Source organism: Rhipicephalus sanguineus, chromosome 6, assembly GCF_013339695.2.
Source record: "Rhipicephalus sanguineus isolate Rsan-2018 chromosome 6, BIME_Rsan_1.4, whole genome shotgun sequence".
In the NCBI taxonomy this organism is placed as follows: Eukaryota; Metazoa; Arthropoda; class Arachnida; order Ixodida; family Ixodidae; genus Rhipicephalus; species Rhipicephalus sanguineus.
The window spans coordinates 90,576,730-90,593,193 of NC_051181.1; the positions used below are offsets into that span (position 1 = coordinate 90,576,730).

The 16,464-nt window shown below is 45.3% G+C and overlaps 1 protein-coding gene across 1 annotated transcript in view; it reads right to left on the reverse strand.

The window, feature by feature from the left end:
• Window positions 1-16,464, reverse strand: part of LOC119395986 (glutamate receptor ionotropic, kainate 2) — a 226,119-nt gene that overhangs the window by 42,481 nt on the left and 167,174 nt on the right. The window contains exons 6-7 of the mRNA XM_037663016.2: window positions 8,620-8,805; window positions 6,617-6,775 (exon numbers count right to left, since the gene is read on the reverse strand). Coding sequence (XP_037518944.1) covers window positions 6,617-6,775; window positions 8,620-8,805 — 345 coding nt within the window. The remainder of the gene's footprint in view (window positions 1-6,616; window positions 6,776-8,619; window positions 8,806-16,464) is intronic.

A 16,464-nucleotide genomic window follows, 5' to 3' on the forward strand; every position in this document is an offset into this window, starting at 1 on the left:
TCTGTGTGTGTGTGTGTGTGTGTGTGTGTGTGTGTGTGTGTGTGTGTGTGTGTGTGTGTGTGTGTGTGTGTGTGTGTGTGTGTGTGTGTGTGTGTGTGTGTGTGTGTGTGTGTGTGTGTGTGTGTGTGTGTGTGTGTGTGTTTAAAGGGATACTAAGCCCTGCAAGCAAGCGCTGGCGTTCAAAACGCGCAGCCTGCTAGGTGTCCATTGCGGGAAAGGAAACCTTTATTTCTGATACATGGTGCATATTGCATCTCGCCTCTGATGTGCGAGAGTTGGCCGTGCATGATGCGGCCGTACGATGAAACACTTTGGTTTATTTACATTAGGTGCATTAAGAGAATATGGTGAAGACTGCAGATACACATAGTTTCGGACTGCAGGATGTCGTACTCTGCGGACCACGGCCAGGAGGAGACGACCCCTCTTTCGATGGTTGTACTTCTTATAATGCTTTACAACACGTCACTTCCAGCCAATCAAGAACTGGGGCGAGTGATGTCATGTTCGTCGAATCAGCAGTCCCAAACAGGTGGCGTCACTTTCGGCCAATGGGAGACCCAGAGCCGTGTTGCCGGAGTACTGCACTCCTTGAGGCGTTGATCCATTGTTGGAAGAGATGCAATGCCTCCTTGCAGATGCTCCTAGAGATGCAATGCCTCCTTGCATCATGTTGCATCACGGCGAGGCCATCGTCCCCGGGTCGATGACCGCGGACTATGAACCACCTCGGCTCCGGCGCGAAGGCGTCGCTCACAGGATGACTCACACTCCCATGCCTCTGAGGGAATGCCACTTTTAGGCGCTGAAAAGCTGGATGCAGAAATGGTGCGCAGTTCGTATTTAACACGCCCTGCCCTCCTCCTCTTAACCCTCACATCACTCCTCCTCTTGCTCACTCCCCTTTCCCACTCCCTTGCTATATTATACTACACACGGCTATGCTATACTTTACCCTCCTTTCCTTCATCCTCAAATCATTCCTCCTCGCCCCACTTCCCTCTCCCACCCGTTGCTATGTTATACCACATATGGATGTGCTATACTATGCTGGCTATGCTATGCTTTACTTTCTCCCGTCCTCATTCTCATCCTGCTCACCCTCACATCACACTTAACCATCACTTCCCTTTCCCATCCCCTTGCTACACATGGCTATACTCTGGATGGCTATGCACGCATGCTTTTGCCTGCTCGATGCCGTACATGACTATTGCTATGCTTTACCCTCCTCCTTTCCCTCCTCCTCACCCTCGCTTCCCATTCCCGCACCTTTCAATACATGGGCATGCTATTCATGGTTCTGCCTGCGTGACGCCATGCATGGCTATGCTATGCTTTACCCTCTTTCTAATTTCCCTCCTCCTTACCGTCATTTCTCTTTCCGCCCCCTTGATATTCATGGTTATACTATAGATGGCTGTGCTATCCATGGTATTGCCTGCGTAATGCTATACATGGCTATGTTATGCTTCACCATCTCTCATCCTCCTTTTCCTCGTCCTCACCCTGACTTCCTTTTCCTGCGCTTTTACTATACCATACTATACACGGCTATGCTATACGTGATTTTGCCTGCATGACGCCATACGTGGCTATGCTATGCGTTAACCTTTCCTTCTTTCCATCTTCCTCGGCCTCACTTCCCTTTCCCGCCCCCATGCTTTACATGGCTATGATATAAATGGCTGTGCTTTACCTGGTTTTGCGTGAATGACGTCACAGATGAATATGCCATTATTTACCCTCTCTTATCATCCTTCCCCTCCTCCTCACGCTGACATCGCTGCTCCTCAGTCTTTGTTCCCTTTCCTGCCCCATTGATATACATGGCTATGCTACAGGTGGCTGTGGCATACATGGCTTTGCTTGCGTTACGCCAAGCAACATGAGACGACGACAGCATACGATGACAGCATACGACAGAACGAGCCCCTAAATTGCTCCGCAATTCAAACGTTTGAAATATTGCTCATGGTAATGGGCTTTCAGGGTTCACGCTGGAACACATGGCCTGCATTGTAGAGTGCAACAAATCGCTGTGTCACAGAATGAAGCCTATAGTCAATAAATTATAACCTATATGTTACATAGGTGAAGTGACAAGACAGTTCTGGGGTATTTTGCTAATTTTAGTCCGATATAAAAGGAGAAATAATGAGTGAAGTTACGCAAATCTAGAGCTTGCTTTCACGTTGGTTAAGAATGTGTCATGTAATGCGTGCCAGCATACCTTGTTCAACAGCTAATTTTTTTTCCTTCGTATATTGCTTTGTTTAGTCATTACAGTGTAAGCTCAGATGTACGAAGCACGGCGGGTACTGGCAAGAACCAGTCTCCGTGCTCGTGTACGTGTTCCACGACCAAAACAACATACGCAGCTATACAGCACTGAACTTGTTAGCACAATCTCTCTCTAAACGTAATATCGCGTGTAATATACTATAAACTAGCAAAACGACGCCGCTTTAGTGGGCGCCTGGTAAACCTGCGTTCGAAATGAGGCGTGATTAAGTGCGCGCAACCGAGAGGTTGGCGACGCGGAACACAATTATGGGCGGTAGGTTCTGTATAGCAATTGGCGCAGCAGGAAATTGCTTCCGGGTTTGCTGTCCTGTGCAGGCTCTTCCCATTGCCGTCCTACAGGGATGACAACGACAATCGGATATTCGCTCAGCATTACGGTGGGCGAAATCATGCCTCCGTTCTTCCGCGCAGGCACATTGAAATAGCGGAAGCATTTTTTTTTCGTTACCTGGATTGAGATCCATTGTAACGTGTAACCGATCCTAACACGTAGCACGTTGCGAGATCATTTTAAAACAATGTGAACCGCATTTCCCAACAAGAAAGCAAAACTACATTATAGAGAAAAAAAAAACATGGTTGATCCCTCCGTCATAGGAATCGGAATAACACGAAAGTAAAGCGTGCCCTTACAGGAGTAACTGAATGTTTACTGTACATTGATATAAGAGAGTTTGCACATTGTATATTGATGTCTGGCAGGTAATGGCGCCGTTTAACGTGTATGCACCCACTTTGATGATTGGTGGTACATCTCCATCCTGACGACTATCGTCCATGTTAAATGATTAAACAAACCCTTGTGGTAGCTGTAGTTGTTTACGGTGAAAGCGTAATGAGAGAACGAGGTGTGATAGCCAGAAGAGCGTCACATATTGGACGCAGAACTTGGTCGCCATCCCGCGGCATGTTAAAATGTGATTGAACACCACGGCCGGACTAGAGGGAAACGCAAAGCGCGTCGCGCCGCCCCGGTAGCCCGGCCGCTATTTTTCTCGGGGCGAGCGCGTGAGCATGGTACGCGCTGTTACAGCCAGGTGAGGCAGGCGCGCGTCGCAGAGCTATTTTTGGTTTGTATTAGCGTGATGCTGAGCGAGGCCGACGCTTTTAGGACGCTTGGGCAAAGGTCGCCACCTCGCGGTGTTTTAAGGCATTGACAAAATTCAACTTCTATTTAAAACGCGCCGAATGGGACGGACGCGTAAACGCGTTGCAGGTGCTAGTCGCGCAGGCCACAGCAATGACGAATTACTTTACCTTACCACTCATAGAGGTCAACACCACCCAGCGGACCGGGAGAATGGTAGATATAAAAGGCGCGTTCGTAAAGCCTCCAGAGTCTGTGACCGTGGCGCAGTGGATAGCGTGCCCGGCATCTGTTGTTGTGGACCGAGCGGTCGTGGGTTCGTTGACGGTACCTTTTTTTCTTTTCCATCTAATTGTGTATATTTTTTCGACGTCATTTCCGTGACGGAAATACGTCACTGAAGTCTTGGTGGACCCCGGCATAAAACACTTTCGTGTTAAAAAGAAAAAAGACAAGATTTCTTTTTTTTTGTAAACTTTCGGCGAGTCAGCGGTGGAGTGCATAAACTTATTCCTTTCCAGTGATCTGTTTCGGCAAAAGCTGCATTCAAAAGGGTCCAAATTTAAAATATTTCTGCGTGGCAATGCACGAAGTTTACTTGTCCTTATAAATTGATTGCTACAGGTGTAACTCAAACTGTAGCACCTTTTGAATTCTATCAAGCTTCATGTTGGAGAGAGCGTAGAAATCATTGAATGCTCGAACGCACACGCTTCAGACGAACGCTGAAGTAACGCTGCGACAGTTTTACTTAATAATTTCATTTCATTTATATTGTTCTTGACGCATTTTCAGTAAAACCAAAGCGATGTTACACCGTTAATTTGAACCAGGATCCACTGACTGTGAACGGCGGGCGGCAACAATGAAATCAGGTGATATGAAAGAAATTACCGTAAAATATATTATTCTTATTCTCAGTTTGCCTAAATATAATTAGGTGAAAACCAAAGTTCAGTGCTTCATAAGAATTTACTGTTTCATTTGCACAATTTTCGCCAGTGTTTATTTTTATTCGCCCAGCCATTTGCGGCCTGATGTTTGTGTAAACTGTAGACTTCTCCGAACATTAGAACATTTAAATGAAATATTTTGGGTTTTAAAGTTAATGAAGTTAGAGAGCAGATTATCAGAGGTGTCAAATGGCAAAAAAAAAATCTGATCTAATGGCGACAACATGAGATTTTATTTCTTACTTCGCTCCCAAAGCACAATGCACGAGCCTAAATATTACGCAGTGAGCAGGAAGAATGCCAAACAAAATGAGTTGCACATGGTGGTTGTTTTGTTCTGTGTTTATGGCTATCAGGTATTACAAATAATTTGAAGCAGGGGTAGAGATCAGCCGTTTCCAGTAATGTAGAAATCCAAGATCTCTAATTCGTATTTTTTTAAAACATAGACATTCCTCCTAACAGTGTGTAACACGTGCCACTGCAAGTGTAATAATGCAAAGTGAATTGTATTTATTTATTTGTTGTCATAATCTCACATAATGGAGAATGGTATGTACATTCATACCTCTACAGAAGAGCTGAGGTTAAAGCAACTTTGTGCTGAAACCAGCGTGGATTTTTTCTCATGGGCACATCAAAGTCAAGTCAAGTTGCAGCGTAAGACAACTTAGTCAGGTCATTGACATATGTCAACCAATGCTGATCTACTGACGTAGCTTGCGCCGTGAGCGGTTTTCGCGAGCACGCATTCCTGCACATATGTGAGTCCTGTGGTATTGGCCGTCGAATACATGGATTCATGTTATTGAGTGCGCGTCATAATTCTCTGCCGCGGATGAACGAATATTGTTTCATCGTTCCTTACCTATTCAAAACATTGTCCGCACAAGTTAGCATGAGCGCGCGTCCGTTCCGGCGCGCGTGTTCTTGAATCTTCACATATTGGTGCTCGATGAACTTATTAAAGACGGCTCTTCCCTAGACCCAGCATGCAGCACGAGCAACCTCGCCCGTGCGTGATGAGTCGATGAGTGATTGTCATGAATGAGGATTATGGCAAACCTCGCCAATAGGAAGACCTCGGAGAAAGCCCAGCGGGAATATGCCAGGAAAGGGCTAGCAAATGTGGAAGGAGAGAAAGCGCGCTCGTGCGCAAAGATATCTCCGAAATACTGTCTCATTTACGCTCTGTAGTCTTTCCTCGAATTACCGGCTGACAACTCGGACAATCCCCCGTTTAGTATAAGCGCGTGGCTTAGCGTGAACTGCAGGAACGAAGCAAACGTTTCTAATTTCCACTGCTTCGATGTATCGCTGAGTGTGTTTTAGGAGAGGCTACGACTCGCAACTGTCAGTACTTTCATTCCCAAACTTACCTACTTTAATTGCTTTGGCCAACACATCTTTGAATTCGCTATTACATCGTCAGATACACTTCCGACTGTCACTCCGTTTGGCCAACGCAACTACTTAAACGAGTTGTTTCAGCACAGATTGCAAGAGCGTAAACTCGCTTTACAGAAGTGGACAAAAACTCCAGGACAAGGCAAACCAAGCGCATTGCTACGCGTGTTAATACCCACTCTCTGTTCACACGTGTAAAGCGCATTTACGCTCTAATTACTTAGAACTTAAGAGCTTTTTTTTTCTTTTTTTGTGTTCCCATCCTGCTACTTTGGCCTTTATATTTCTGACTATCTTAAAAGCGGGTGTGCACCCTTCTATGAAAATTCTTGCTCGTCTTCTAAATTGACGTCCCTATTTTCACTAATACTCTATTGAATATTTTTCATTGACTGCTCACGATTTCTAATTTCTAATTGGCTATCCTACTATTTCAAACTATTTAATGTATTCCCGTCCCCCTCAATAGGTGGCCATAGATGAAGGTAGATGACAGGTGCCATCTGGAGGAGATGTCGTAGCACGCACTGTGGAATTGTGCTGTTCTGCTGAAGCATTGCACCATCAGATACATCCTCACTTGTTCGATTAGGCTGGATAGAAGCACAGTCACGGTGCCACAAGACAAATCCGCACAAGTGTCACATTCTATTTCACCCATGCCAAGTGCTGACCCCAACCGTGAACATGGCGCGCCACTCGACATAACAGCCCTCATTCCCCGTTCAGTGATACACAGATAAGATTTCGTTCAAATTCGAAGACGATCAATGAAGCCCAAGCTATAAATTTCCTGAGCGTCAAAGAAACTTCGCAGTATAACAAATACTGCTGCTCAAAGGTATATTCAGAAAACACCCACCGCTTTAATCTGCGTGGCGAGAGAGAGTCCGTAGGGCCAAGCAGCGCGGCCTGGCTCGCACGTGGCGTCATGCTTGGGTTCCAGGTTTCGGCTCCTGCTGAGAGTCTGCAGGCCGCGGGCGAAAGACAGCACTGCATCGTGGGCGAGGGCTGCGCCCGACTGCACGGAATAATGCACTGAACAATGAAGCGGGGACATGAACTACCTTTTAAGATTCCACTGCTAATACATGAATTATTCGTGAAAAAAAATGAACGAAACTGAAACGCACAAGGATAAGGGAGAGTTTGACACAAGACCCCGCCCCCCTCTCTTGGTCATGTTCAAGTCACTCATGTCGCTGTTCTCACAGCGGGCGATGAGCCTACAATGACAGCGTATCTCTTTTTGTTGGACCATTCCGTTATCTCTAAATTCGCGTTGAAGCAGGCGAAACTTAACGCATCGCCTATCATAGCCTTCTCTCATACGGCGAAACTAGATTTCAGTTGTTGACAGTTAAGCCAAAATTACTAACAGGTTCATTATCATAGATGGTGTGTTTTCACGTGAGGAGGATTTCGCTGTACGTTTCTGTTGTAAACGTGCAATCCCCATGGCTTTGCAAACAGATGTTGGTTATTGTTTCTTTTATCCACAATTACGTTGAGACGTTACAGGTTAGCCAACTAGATATAGTGAACACCTTAATGAGTAACGTATTACAACTTGCATCACTTTGCCTAAAACGGAAATCTCGGAGTAGCCAGCGGCGTTTCTCATATAAACATTGTCCAGTGCACGACGATAACTTCACTCGCCACGTAAACGTCAATGAACCTGCCCTGCAGAAAACTTGAAAAATTACAGTGGCTGGCAATATTGTTTTGTGAGGGGCCTATATAGATTCATATTTTATAGGATAAACGTCACTAACAGGGGTTTTGTGTCGAATATTTCCTTCACATGTAGAGCATTATCTAACTTTTTCTTTTTTTTTTCTTTCGTTGTAATTCTCGAGCGTTATACTGTCATCATTGCAGTTATCCCAGAGTTTCCACGGCGGCGTCTCGCGTCGTATCAAGCGGCGCAGCTCAGTCTATTCGCTAATTATACAATAGATCTCTAGTACGCTAGGTAGTTCTTAAGAAAAATGTGCCCTGTACATCACTCCTTAAAAGTAAATATCACTATAACACTTTCTTCATTCGATTTAAAGCGAGCAAGCTATAGCAGCTGTAACAATCACAGTGATGATAAAAAGTGATTTTCTTTTTCACAGCCAATCTCGCCTCTGTTGTGTAAACAGCGCTGAGCACGTGGACCTCTTTGATGCGATCACTTATATGTACCACAAAAGCATCCGCATATTATCTGTTCTCGAAATTGTCATCGATTGCTTTAATATATTATCAACTACGGCATTTTAGCTCCAGGCTTGAGCACAAATCAGTTACTGTCCCAAGACTTGGATGCTTAACTGTAAGCATTTTGTCTCAACCATGACTCTATGACCGAGTTTCTCTAGGAATGTACGCATGTCGCCGAAGCAGTGTACTTGCGTATAAAAAACACAAAATGTCCGAAATAACTCTCAGTAAGATTGAGGCTGCCAGCCCTCCTTGCCAGACATAAGTACCGGCTCTTGTAGCGGTTAATTTTTATTATCTCTGACTTATCGCTACCGTGACCTATTACAAATTTTCATTGTTCTTTTTGGTAGCACAGGTAACTACCGTAAACCAACTACACTGTCTCAATGTTTCGTCCCGTCGGTCCCTCATGGCCGTTAAACAGCTGCAAAACAAACGAGGAGCGGACAGACCACCGTGTATGTTTTTTCTCCAGTTCTCGTTGTATGCACTGTTACCAGATCAGTGGAGATATGGCTAACCATAGTCACGCAACAATTTTCGCACTCTGTGGGACTGCTATATGCTGGTATCAAAACCGCCTGTTAAATAGGGACTCGGAAATAAAACGACGTGTCAACTAACTGACAATACTGAGAATATGTGACCCACCTTTACGCTCGAGAAGATCTGCCTAGCCCTTGGCGACAACATCTCCAGCGAGTCCTCAACACCGCTGATTGGCTGCGGTTCGAGCTGCGCCAAATGCGAGGGCGACTCTTCCGTGCTCACCATGCGAAAGCCGGTCACGTTGCATCGTGAGCTGTAGAAGGACCGCAAGTCTAGCGTGTGCAGATCCTACGGTAGATGAACAAGAAATAAGAAAGCAGGGTTGCTGTGGTAACGACATTCACGGTTACTTAGTAGACTCGACAGCTACGGTGACGTAATAAGTATCCCGTTATATTGGGATTTCACCGGTCAAAATCACGATATGGCTGTGAAGCACCCTGTAGTGGGCGACACAGAATTGCATTTCGCAACCTGGAGTTCTTTAACATGCAGCCAAGTCTTAGCACGTGATTGTCATGGTTGTCAGCATACGGCTGTCCGCACTGAAATGCGGCCGCTGAGGCTGGGAATTGAACTCGTGTCCTCGAACTTACCAGCGCAGCGCCATAACTGTTAAGCTACCACGGCGGCGACGTAGTTAATGTAATGTTTTGTGATAGTAGCATGACATAAAAAATAAAAATGATCTATATAAAAATGATCTACGCTGGTAACGTGATGGCAATTTTATGGTAGCATATGATGAAAATAATGGCAGTGAGATATATTTTGGGTACCGCCTCATACTGATGCTAAGCCAGCTAAACCTAGGAGAACATAGTCATTCGGTTACTGTGAAAAAATATTTGAATGGTCCAAATGCGATTCCCAACAGCTCTTCGTGAGCCTGAATGTTTTGTTCATACAAATACGTATAGAGCTTAACAAACAGGAAACCACCCAGATAAACAGCTGAGAAATGAAGTATATAAGTTCAATGAACGACATTAACGGAAACAAAGCATTTTCAAGGCATAACAAGAATATTCTCTTCAGTATATAGCCTAGCAACAGAAAACGAGAAATGCAAATAAATTATTGTCGCTTCAAAACAGTCGTAGTTTGCTGCCCGAGATTTCGTAGCTGCAATGTTCTTTTACAATTTTGTCCTATCGCTATCATTATCTTCTTTCTTACCTGTCTGTCTTGGCTTACCCTTTCCCCAATGTAAGTTAGTAAAATTCATATTTATGTCCTGCCCTCCTTATTGAAGGAGCAGTGACATAACATTTCACGCTCGAGGTGTGGCCTTTACTGGATAGCTTTGTATGCAAAAGTTTTTTTGAGCGAAGTATGAGTTACGTCCGTTACGTAGAAGTTATTTTATTTCGAGTACGAACAGGGTACGAAAGCTCGACTGTGCGTTCAGCACCCTGCGACATCGACAGTATTATGATCTGTGCAGCGGGCTCCTAGGCCATGCCCCAGGCGATGAGTGACGACGCGCTAGTGACGATAAATCAACGATCTCGACTAGGAGCGACGCCTGGCAGCGGCTTCACTTTGATTGTCTGGGTTTCTTGTCTCAGGTACTGCATCTTCGCCGCGCCGCTTCGAAGTATTTGTCGTGTGCTCGTCAGCGTGTGATAAATGGGAGCGACGATATCAACTGCATTACGTACCAGCAAATGTCGTGAAACAGTTGTGCGCGACTTACACCAGCGGCGTTTCAAATACCGCAAGAAGGAATGTCTTTTTTGCGGACAGCTAAAAAGCTGGTTTATAAAACTGCCAGGTAGGACTGCGCATGTAGTTTGCGTCTCTCCACGCGTATCTGCGATGCATTGAACGTTGGCCTTGCCAATGCCTCCTCTGGCTCTGACCTTACACACCCAGAAAATGTGCTATTCTTTGCAGCTTGATAGTGGTACAGGCGAAACACGCCATCACGGACGCCTGGATGGGGACGAGACGTGCAGAGCGTCGACAGCATGTGTCTGTGTGTGTTGGCGGCGGGGGGGGGGGGGGGTGAAGGCGTGTTTAACCTTTAATAAATCGATGAATAAATTGCTTGTTGTTGTTAGTCACCGGACTGCATATGTTGTGGACAGGATAGGAGCGCCTGTCCTGTCCACAACGTTTCTTCCTGTTCTGTGTTCTTGCCAGCCAGCATGGCCCAAACGTGCGTCTCCAGGTGCCTACTCGTCGCTGCGCGGACCGGCGTCGATTTCAGAATCACTTCTTTGCAGAGGATCGAAGCGAGAATGATTCGCGACGTCGCAAATCGCAGTGATTCCCAATACCTCACTATTTTCTTCATCACTTGTAGACACTGACAGCGGCGACGCCGATGTTGGTGACGATGACGTAACTACATGTGTGCGCCTAACAGACGAAATGTCAGCTGAAACTCACGTCACCATTTTGTGTGGCCACGCGATCAGATGGGGCCCTTGTGGGGCGTGACCGCGAGGGTGACCGCACGGCAGTGCCGCCAGCGCTGCAAAGTGGCGGACTTTGAAGCCGTTTTGAACCGCGCTCCTTACTGGTCGTACTAATCGTAATGAATATAACAGATATTTATTCATCCCGCCGTGACATTATCAGTGGTGAATCGGTACTAGAGGGTCGATAACTGCACGCGGACGCAAAAAACTCGACATGCGTAAAGTTGAAGTCACTGCTCCTTTAAGGCGACAGCATTCGATGCCTCATTAAACGCCAATATGGACCAGCGTCTCGCGTCGGCTTCTCCCTTCGGCAGCGTCAAATCCGGTGATGTAAAAAATCACCACGTGATGATGTCGCCATATGAAATCATCGTGACGTCACAGATTTCCAAAAATTGTGACGTTATTATGATGTCATCGCGGCGTCAAAGAGGGGTCGATCACGGAGGCAGTGTAAAAGCAGCTGTGGTGCCTCTGACCTTGGAGGATGTGGAAAACCACGTTAGGTGCAGAAAGCTTTCATAGAGTGGTGGGGCAGGACCAATACGTCGACAGGGAAGCAAAAGAAGTTCGCTTTGGCCTTCCAGTCGTCTTAGGTGAGTGCGCAAGGGAGCCTGTGAGTCTTTAACCAGTGTGCACGCACGCTTCTGTGCCGCCTGTGGCTTGGCGCGGCCTTCACGAATGCCTACTCCTGTCTGATTAGAATGGCCAACAACTCTACATGTAATTACTGCAGCTGCGAAGAAGCGATCTCCCATCTTCTGTGTGAGTGTCCCCGTTTCAGTGCGCCAAGACAAGAACTTTCGAATGCGCTAGATAAACTTGATAATCGCCCTTTGTCGGAAGAAAGGGTTTTGGGACCTTGACCGAGTCGGTATTTAGCACAGAAGGCTTTACAAGCATTACTGCGCTTCTTGCGGACAACTGGTCTTAGAGACAGACCCTAAGCAGTGTCGTATTCTCCTTTCCTTTTTATATCTCTCGTTTTCTTTTCTTGCTCTCCTTTTTTTTGTAACATCTCTCTTCTATCATCTTTTATCCCCCTTCCACCTTCCCCCAGAACAGGGTAGCCAGCCGGTCTAAGAACTGGCTAACCTCTCTGTCTTTCCGCTTGTTTCTTCCTTCCTTCCTTAATTCAAGCCAATTTTTTTCTTACTATTTAGTTGTTGTTTAGTTTGGTGATGTCAGAGGCGATGACTTGCGTGAGAGAGTGCCTTGCAGATATATCCGCATTTAACAAAGTTCATTTGAAGGCTAATGCGTAAAATGCATCTTAGATGTTTTTTTAGCTAAAACTAACACATGTCAGAACTAGGAAAAAGAATTTCTATACATCTGCTACTTTGTACCGCAATGGAGGACGTTTTGCTTTCCACTCTGCTACACAGTATGGAGAAGTCTCCAAATTTGCTATTTCTGCTTGGGTAATATGTCTTTTCATAATCCCAGCAATTACTAAAAGGTTCGAAACGAAATAGATGAGCTACTAATGGCAAGTGTGCCCGAAAATAGCTTACCGCGCTCGGAGAGCTCAGTCTTCAGATACACCACAGCAGTAAGCAACTAAACAACAAATTTCTCCAAGCGGTAATTGAACTAAAAGCCGATTTTCTCAGTCACGAATTGCGGTACTGGATGGCACATCATCAGATCGTAATAAACATGAAAGCGATAGTGTTTCTTTACCGACGGGAGAGTAACAGTATCTCCTCACTACCGGCGCTCTTTTGCCAATTTAAGATTTCTGCGCACGAATGATATAAATTGTTTTGCATCTTTTCGTCAAAATATGTGTTTGTAAGGCCGCTTCCAAAATTTCTCTGCGCGACAAAAAGTCCCGTCTCCGAAGTTTCGGAAGGAACAGTGCAACAGGAAACAGTTGATTAGGAAAAATACAAACAAAATGGTGGCAGTGCTTTGTGAAGCATATCTTATTCAGTTGTTTTTAAACAATTTAATCCTGCACATTAATTTTCAGCAGATTTACTTTTCAGCACAACGATATTGTGGGCTCCTTGGTAGCCGACAAGTGCATTTTTAGATAAATAGTTTTGCGACAACCTTCATCAATATGTCGGCACCTCCTTTTTTACAAAACAAACGTTGTGGAAATTTTATTGGCGAAATGATCACATGTGCCAGGCAAACGTCGTTAACTCGCCGTTACAACTCCATGGCTTGACATCAAGTTCGGAAGTTTCCACTGCCTGCCATGAATTTTTTTTTCACTTTTTGTTTAAGGTACGTTAGGTAATGTGACGCTGAAAAAGTGCGCTGCAGGTGATAAATAAAATAAGCTTTTCAGTAAAACACAGGAATTCGATTATGCCAGAATGAGAGACTGGGTCAAATAACGAAATTTCGCAAAGAGTGAGAGGACTTGGCTCCCGTTTTCGTTCCTAACTAATTCTCTGCGTCACAGCAATTAGCAGCTAACAAGGCACAAAACCTGATGAGCTACTTTGGCGTCTTCTGCTGGGAAACGCTGGCACCGTTCGAGTATTACGAACGGTTTCTATGAATTAATCACAATGAAAAGAGGCCGGTTATTCCCACGATGAAGAACACGACAAGCTGACGAGCGTAGTTTGTCGCTAGTACTTATTTTCAAAAGTGTTAGTTCACAAACAAGTTAAACTTCAAGCCTCAGTGGGAAGTTCACGGAAAGTTTGCTGTTCCTAGTAAAGGGCAACTTCACTAACTAGTTCCAAACATCACTCGTTATTAAAACGTGCGACGAGTCAATATATGACAGGGCAAATTTTTGCTTTCAGCAAGGGCTGCGTTCGTTTACAAAAAGTTATACCTCGCTGCTTTCAGATTACAGGTAGAAGCTGGAAGCCCTGCTCAAGGGAAGAGGGGGGGGGGGGGGGGAGGCGGAGGGAGATGGGAAGGTTGTAGTAAAAATCTTCCTAGCTGTCGTTATTTTTATACACGCGGAAGTGCAGCCGTCCGTGAGTTTTGTTTACCCGATTGGCGGCAAGCGCTTCGCCTGTACAGCGCCAATCGTTTAATCCCAAAACAAAAATGCGACAGCACATGTTACCATGGAATATTGCAGGATAATTGGGCGTGAAAACAGCCCAACAAGGACTTTTCGCACGGCTAATTAGGGGTGATGCGTGAGCATCTAAAATTAGCCTGATTGAACGTTCGTCATTCGTCTACCTTGACTATAAGCTCGGTGGAATTTTGAGACAGAGGAGGCGTGCATTAGGCGCAGTGGACGTACAGTTCAAACTTCAGCGTCGCCTTTAGTATGAGCCCTGACAAGCGAAAAAAAAAAATCACAGTTCCGCCGCACTGAATGCGATAGAAGCGAACTGGAACGTCATACGAAGTAAGGCTAGCAGCTAAGTTTTTTTGATCCAATCTCGCCTAACTCTACAAAACGCTGCTCTAAGGGAATACAGGTGCTCCAGGGACCGAAACCGTTTTCGTGCTGTCAGTCGTCTCAGCGAGAGATAAGCGATGAGAGCACAGAACGTTTACGAGCCGTGCCCTGATGTCTGTCGATACAGCGCTCGCGACCACTTCCTTCTGAGCGACATTCGCAGCTGTTGCTCGAGCGACGTAACACCCCTCTGCCCCTACCGACGCGTATGTATGTATGAGGCGTTTTTTTCGAAATGGGTCAAATCCATCCAAAGAGAATTTGAGAAAACGGCAAAAATTTGCTATGCAAACTAAATACAACGCTGTCAAAGCTATTCTTTGATGTGTTTTACATGTCGGCTAGGGGAAGTTTCTGGCCACAATCAATTAACAAATATGCAGCGGATTTCGCCATTATTAGCGTAACTTTGGATTTAGCTCATTTCGAATTGAGACATGGAATTCATTGCGGTATTCTTGAAAAAACTTTATTGAAATTCGGGCAGTGGCACATTCTTGCTTCGTCGGCGTCGACATTGCTTCTGTTCGCGATGTCGTCGACGTCTCGGGACCGATCTCTCGCCGATCTCTTCACTTCCACCAGAATCCATGATAATCCAGCTCCGAAAGGGCAAAAAACAAACAAACTTGCACAAACACCCAGAAAACAGGCAGAGTAGTCAGGCTAGGCGGGAAATCACACGGAGGCTTCCACGTTCGCCGAATCACGTGATCGTCGAAGCGCTCTACTATCGGCATACTGGATTTGACTCATTTCGATCCATACAGCGCATAGATCTGGCTCAATTTCGTTTTGAAACGGGATCTGCGAGCACACGTAGCTGTTGGTATTTGACTCATTTCGTTCCGATCTCTCTTTTAGAGGAAAGTTGAGAGAATGTACTTGCCAATGGAGCAATATTTGAGCTAGTTTCGGTTTCTGGATTTAGCCCATTTCGAAAAAAAAAACGCCACGTATGTATGTATGTATGTATGTATGTATGTATGTATGTATGTATGTATGTATGTATGTATGTATGTATGTATGTATGTATGTATGTATGTATGTATGTATGTATGTATGTATGTATGTATGTATGTATGTATGTATGTATGTATGCATGTATGTGTATACACCTAAAAGCCACAAATAAGAATAATTCAGAAGAAAAAATTTCCGAAGCGCGCGACCGAGTTTTCGAGCCTGCGACTCCTCGCTATGCAGCGCGCTGCCTTAGACAATTACGTCATGCGTCATTTTCTTCTTCTTACAGGGAGGGAACCCGTTGCACTTCGATTGGCATTACGAAAATTAACAACCAGGCATAGTTAAGCACAAAATCAAATACGGGAAACCAGTCTAGAACGTCACTACAACGTTCATATATCCCGCGTATTTCAATCACTGGTTCCAGAAAGATGTATTTTTGTTGATCGCGGAGGTTCAGCGCCATTTGAAGCGTCATTCGTTCTGCAAGGTACTAACGGCAGAATCTAAACGCACGCGGCGTTGGATGAAATGCACGGAACGCCACAGGTGAAGAAATGAAAATTACGCAAGACGCGGTCCACGCTGCATCGTTGCCCGCATTGCATTTGCGTCGTATCACTGGCGACCCACGCTAGTTTTCCATTTTGGGTGGCAGTGCCGCGCCCCTTGGCCACAGAAGAAGAGCGTCCCGTGGCTCGTGGTGGCGCGAGCTGGTGGGATCGCTTTGGCTCCTGTAGGCTTATGCCACAGGACGGAAGAAACGAGACCGCTGAACCAGAATCACAGTATATATGTTACACCATGACCAGAATCCTGAGGCTAAAGTTACAGCGCAAACGTACAAGACACCCACGTAGAAAAGAAACGTACGACAGAAGAGAACTAACAACTGCTTTATTATTTGATACGCCAATGCATATATAATCCCAAGGGAACCTTACCGCACATGCGCACACAACAATAGCTCTAAACCAAAACATGTAACAAGGATGATAGTGTATTAAATACGCGAAGACATGAAATCATGTTCACATGGATGCAGGGACAAAGAAGTAAAGGAGAAGTAAGAAGGACAAAGAAGTGCGTTTGTGCTGTAATTTTAGCCTTATGATTATGTGCCAACTGGACCCAAATAAAATTTCATTTTAG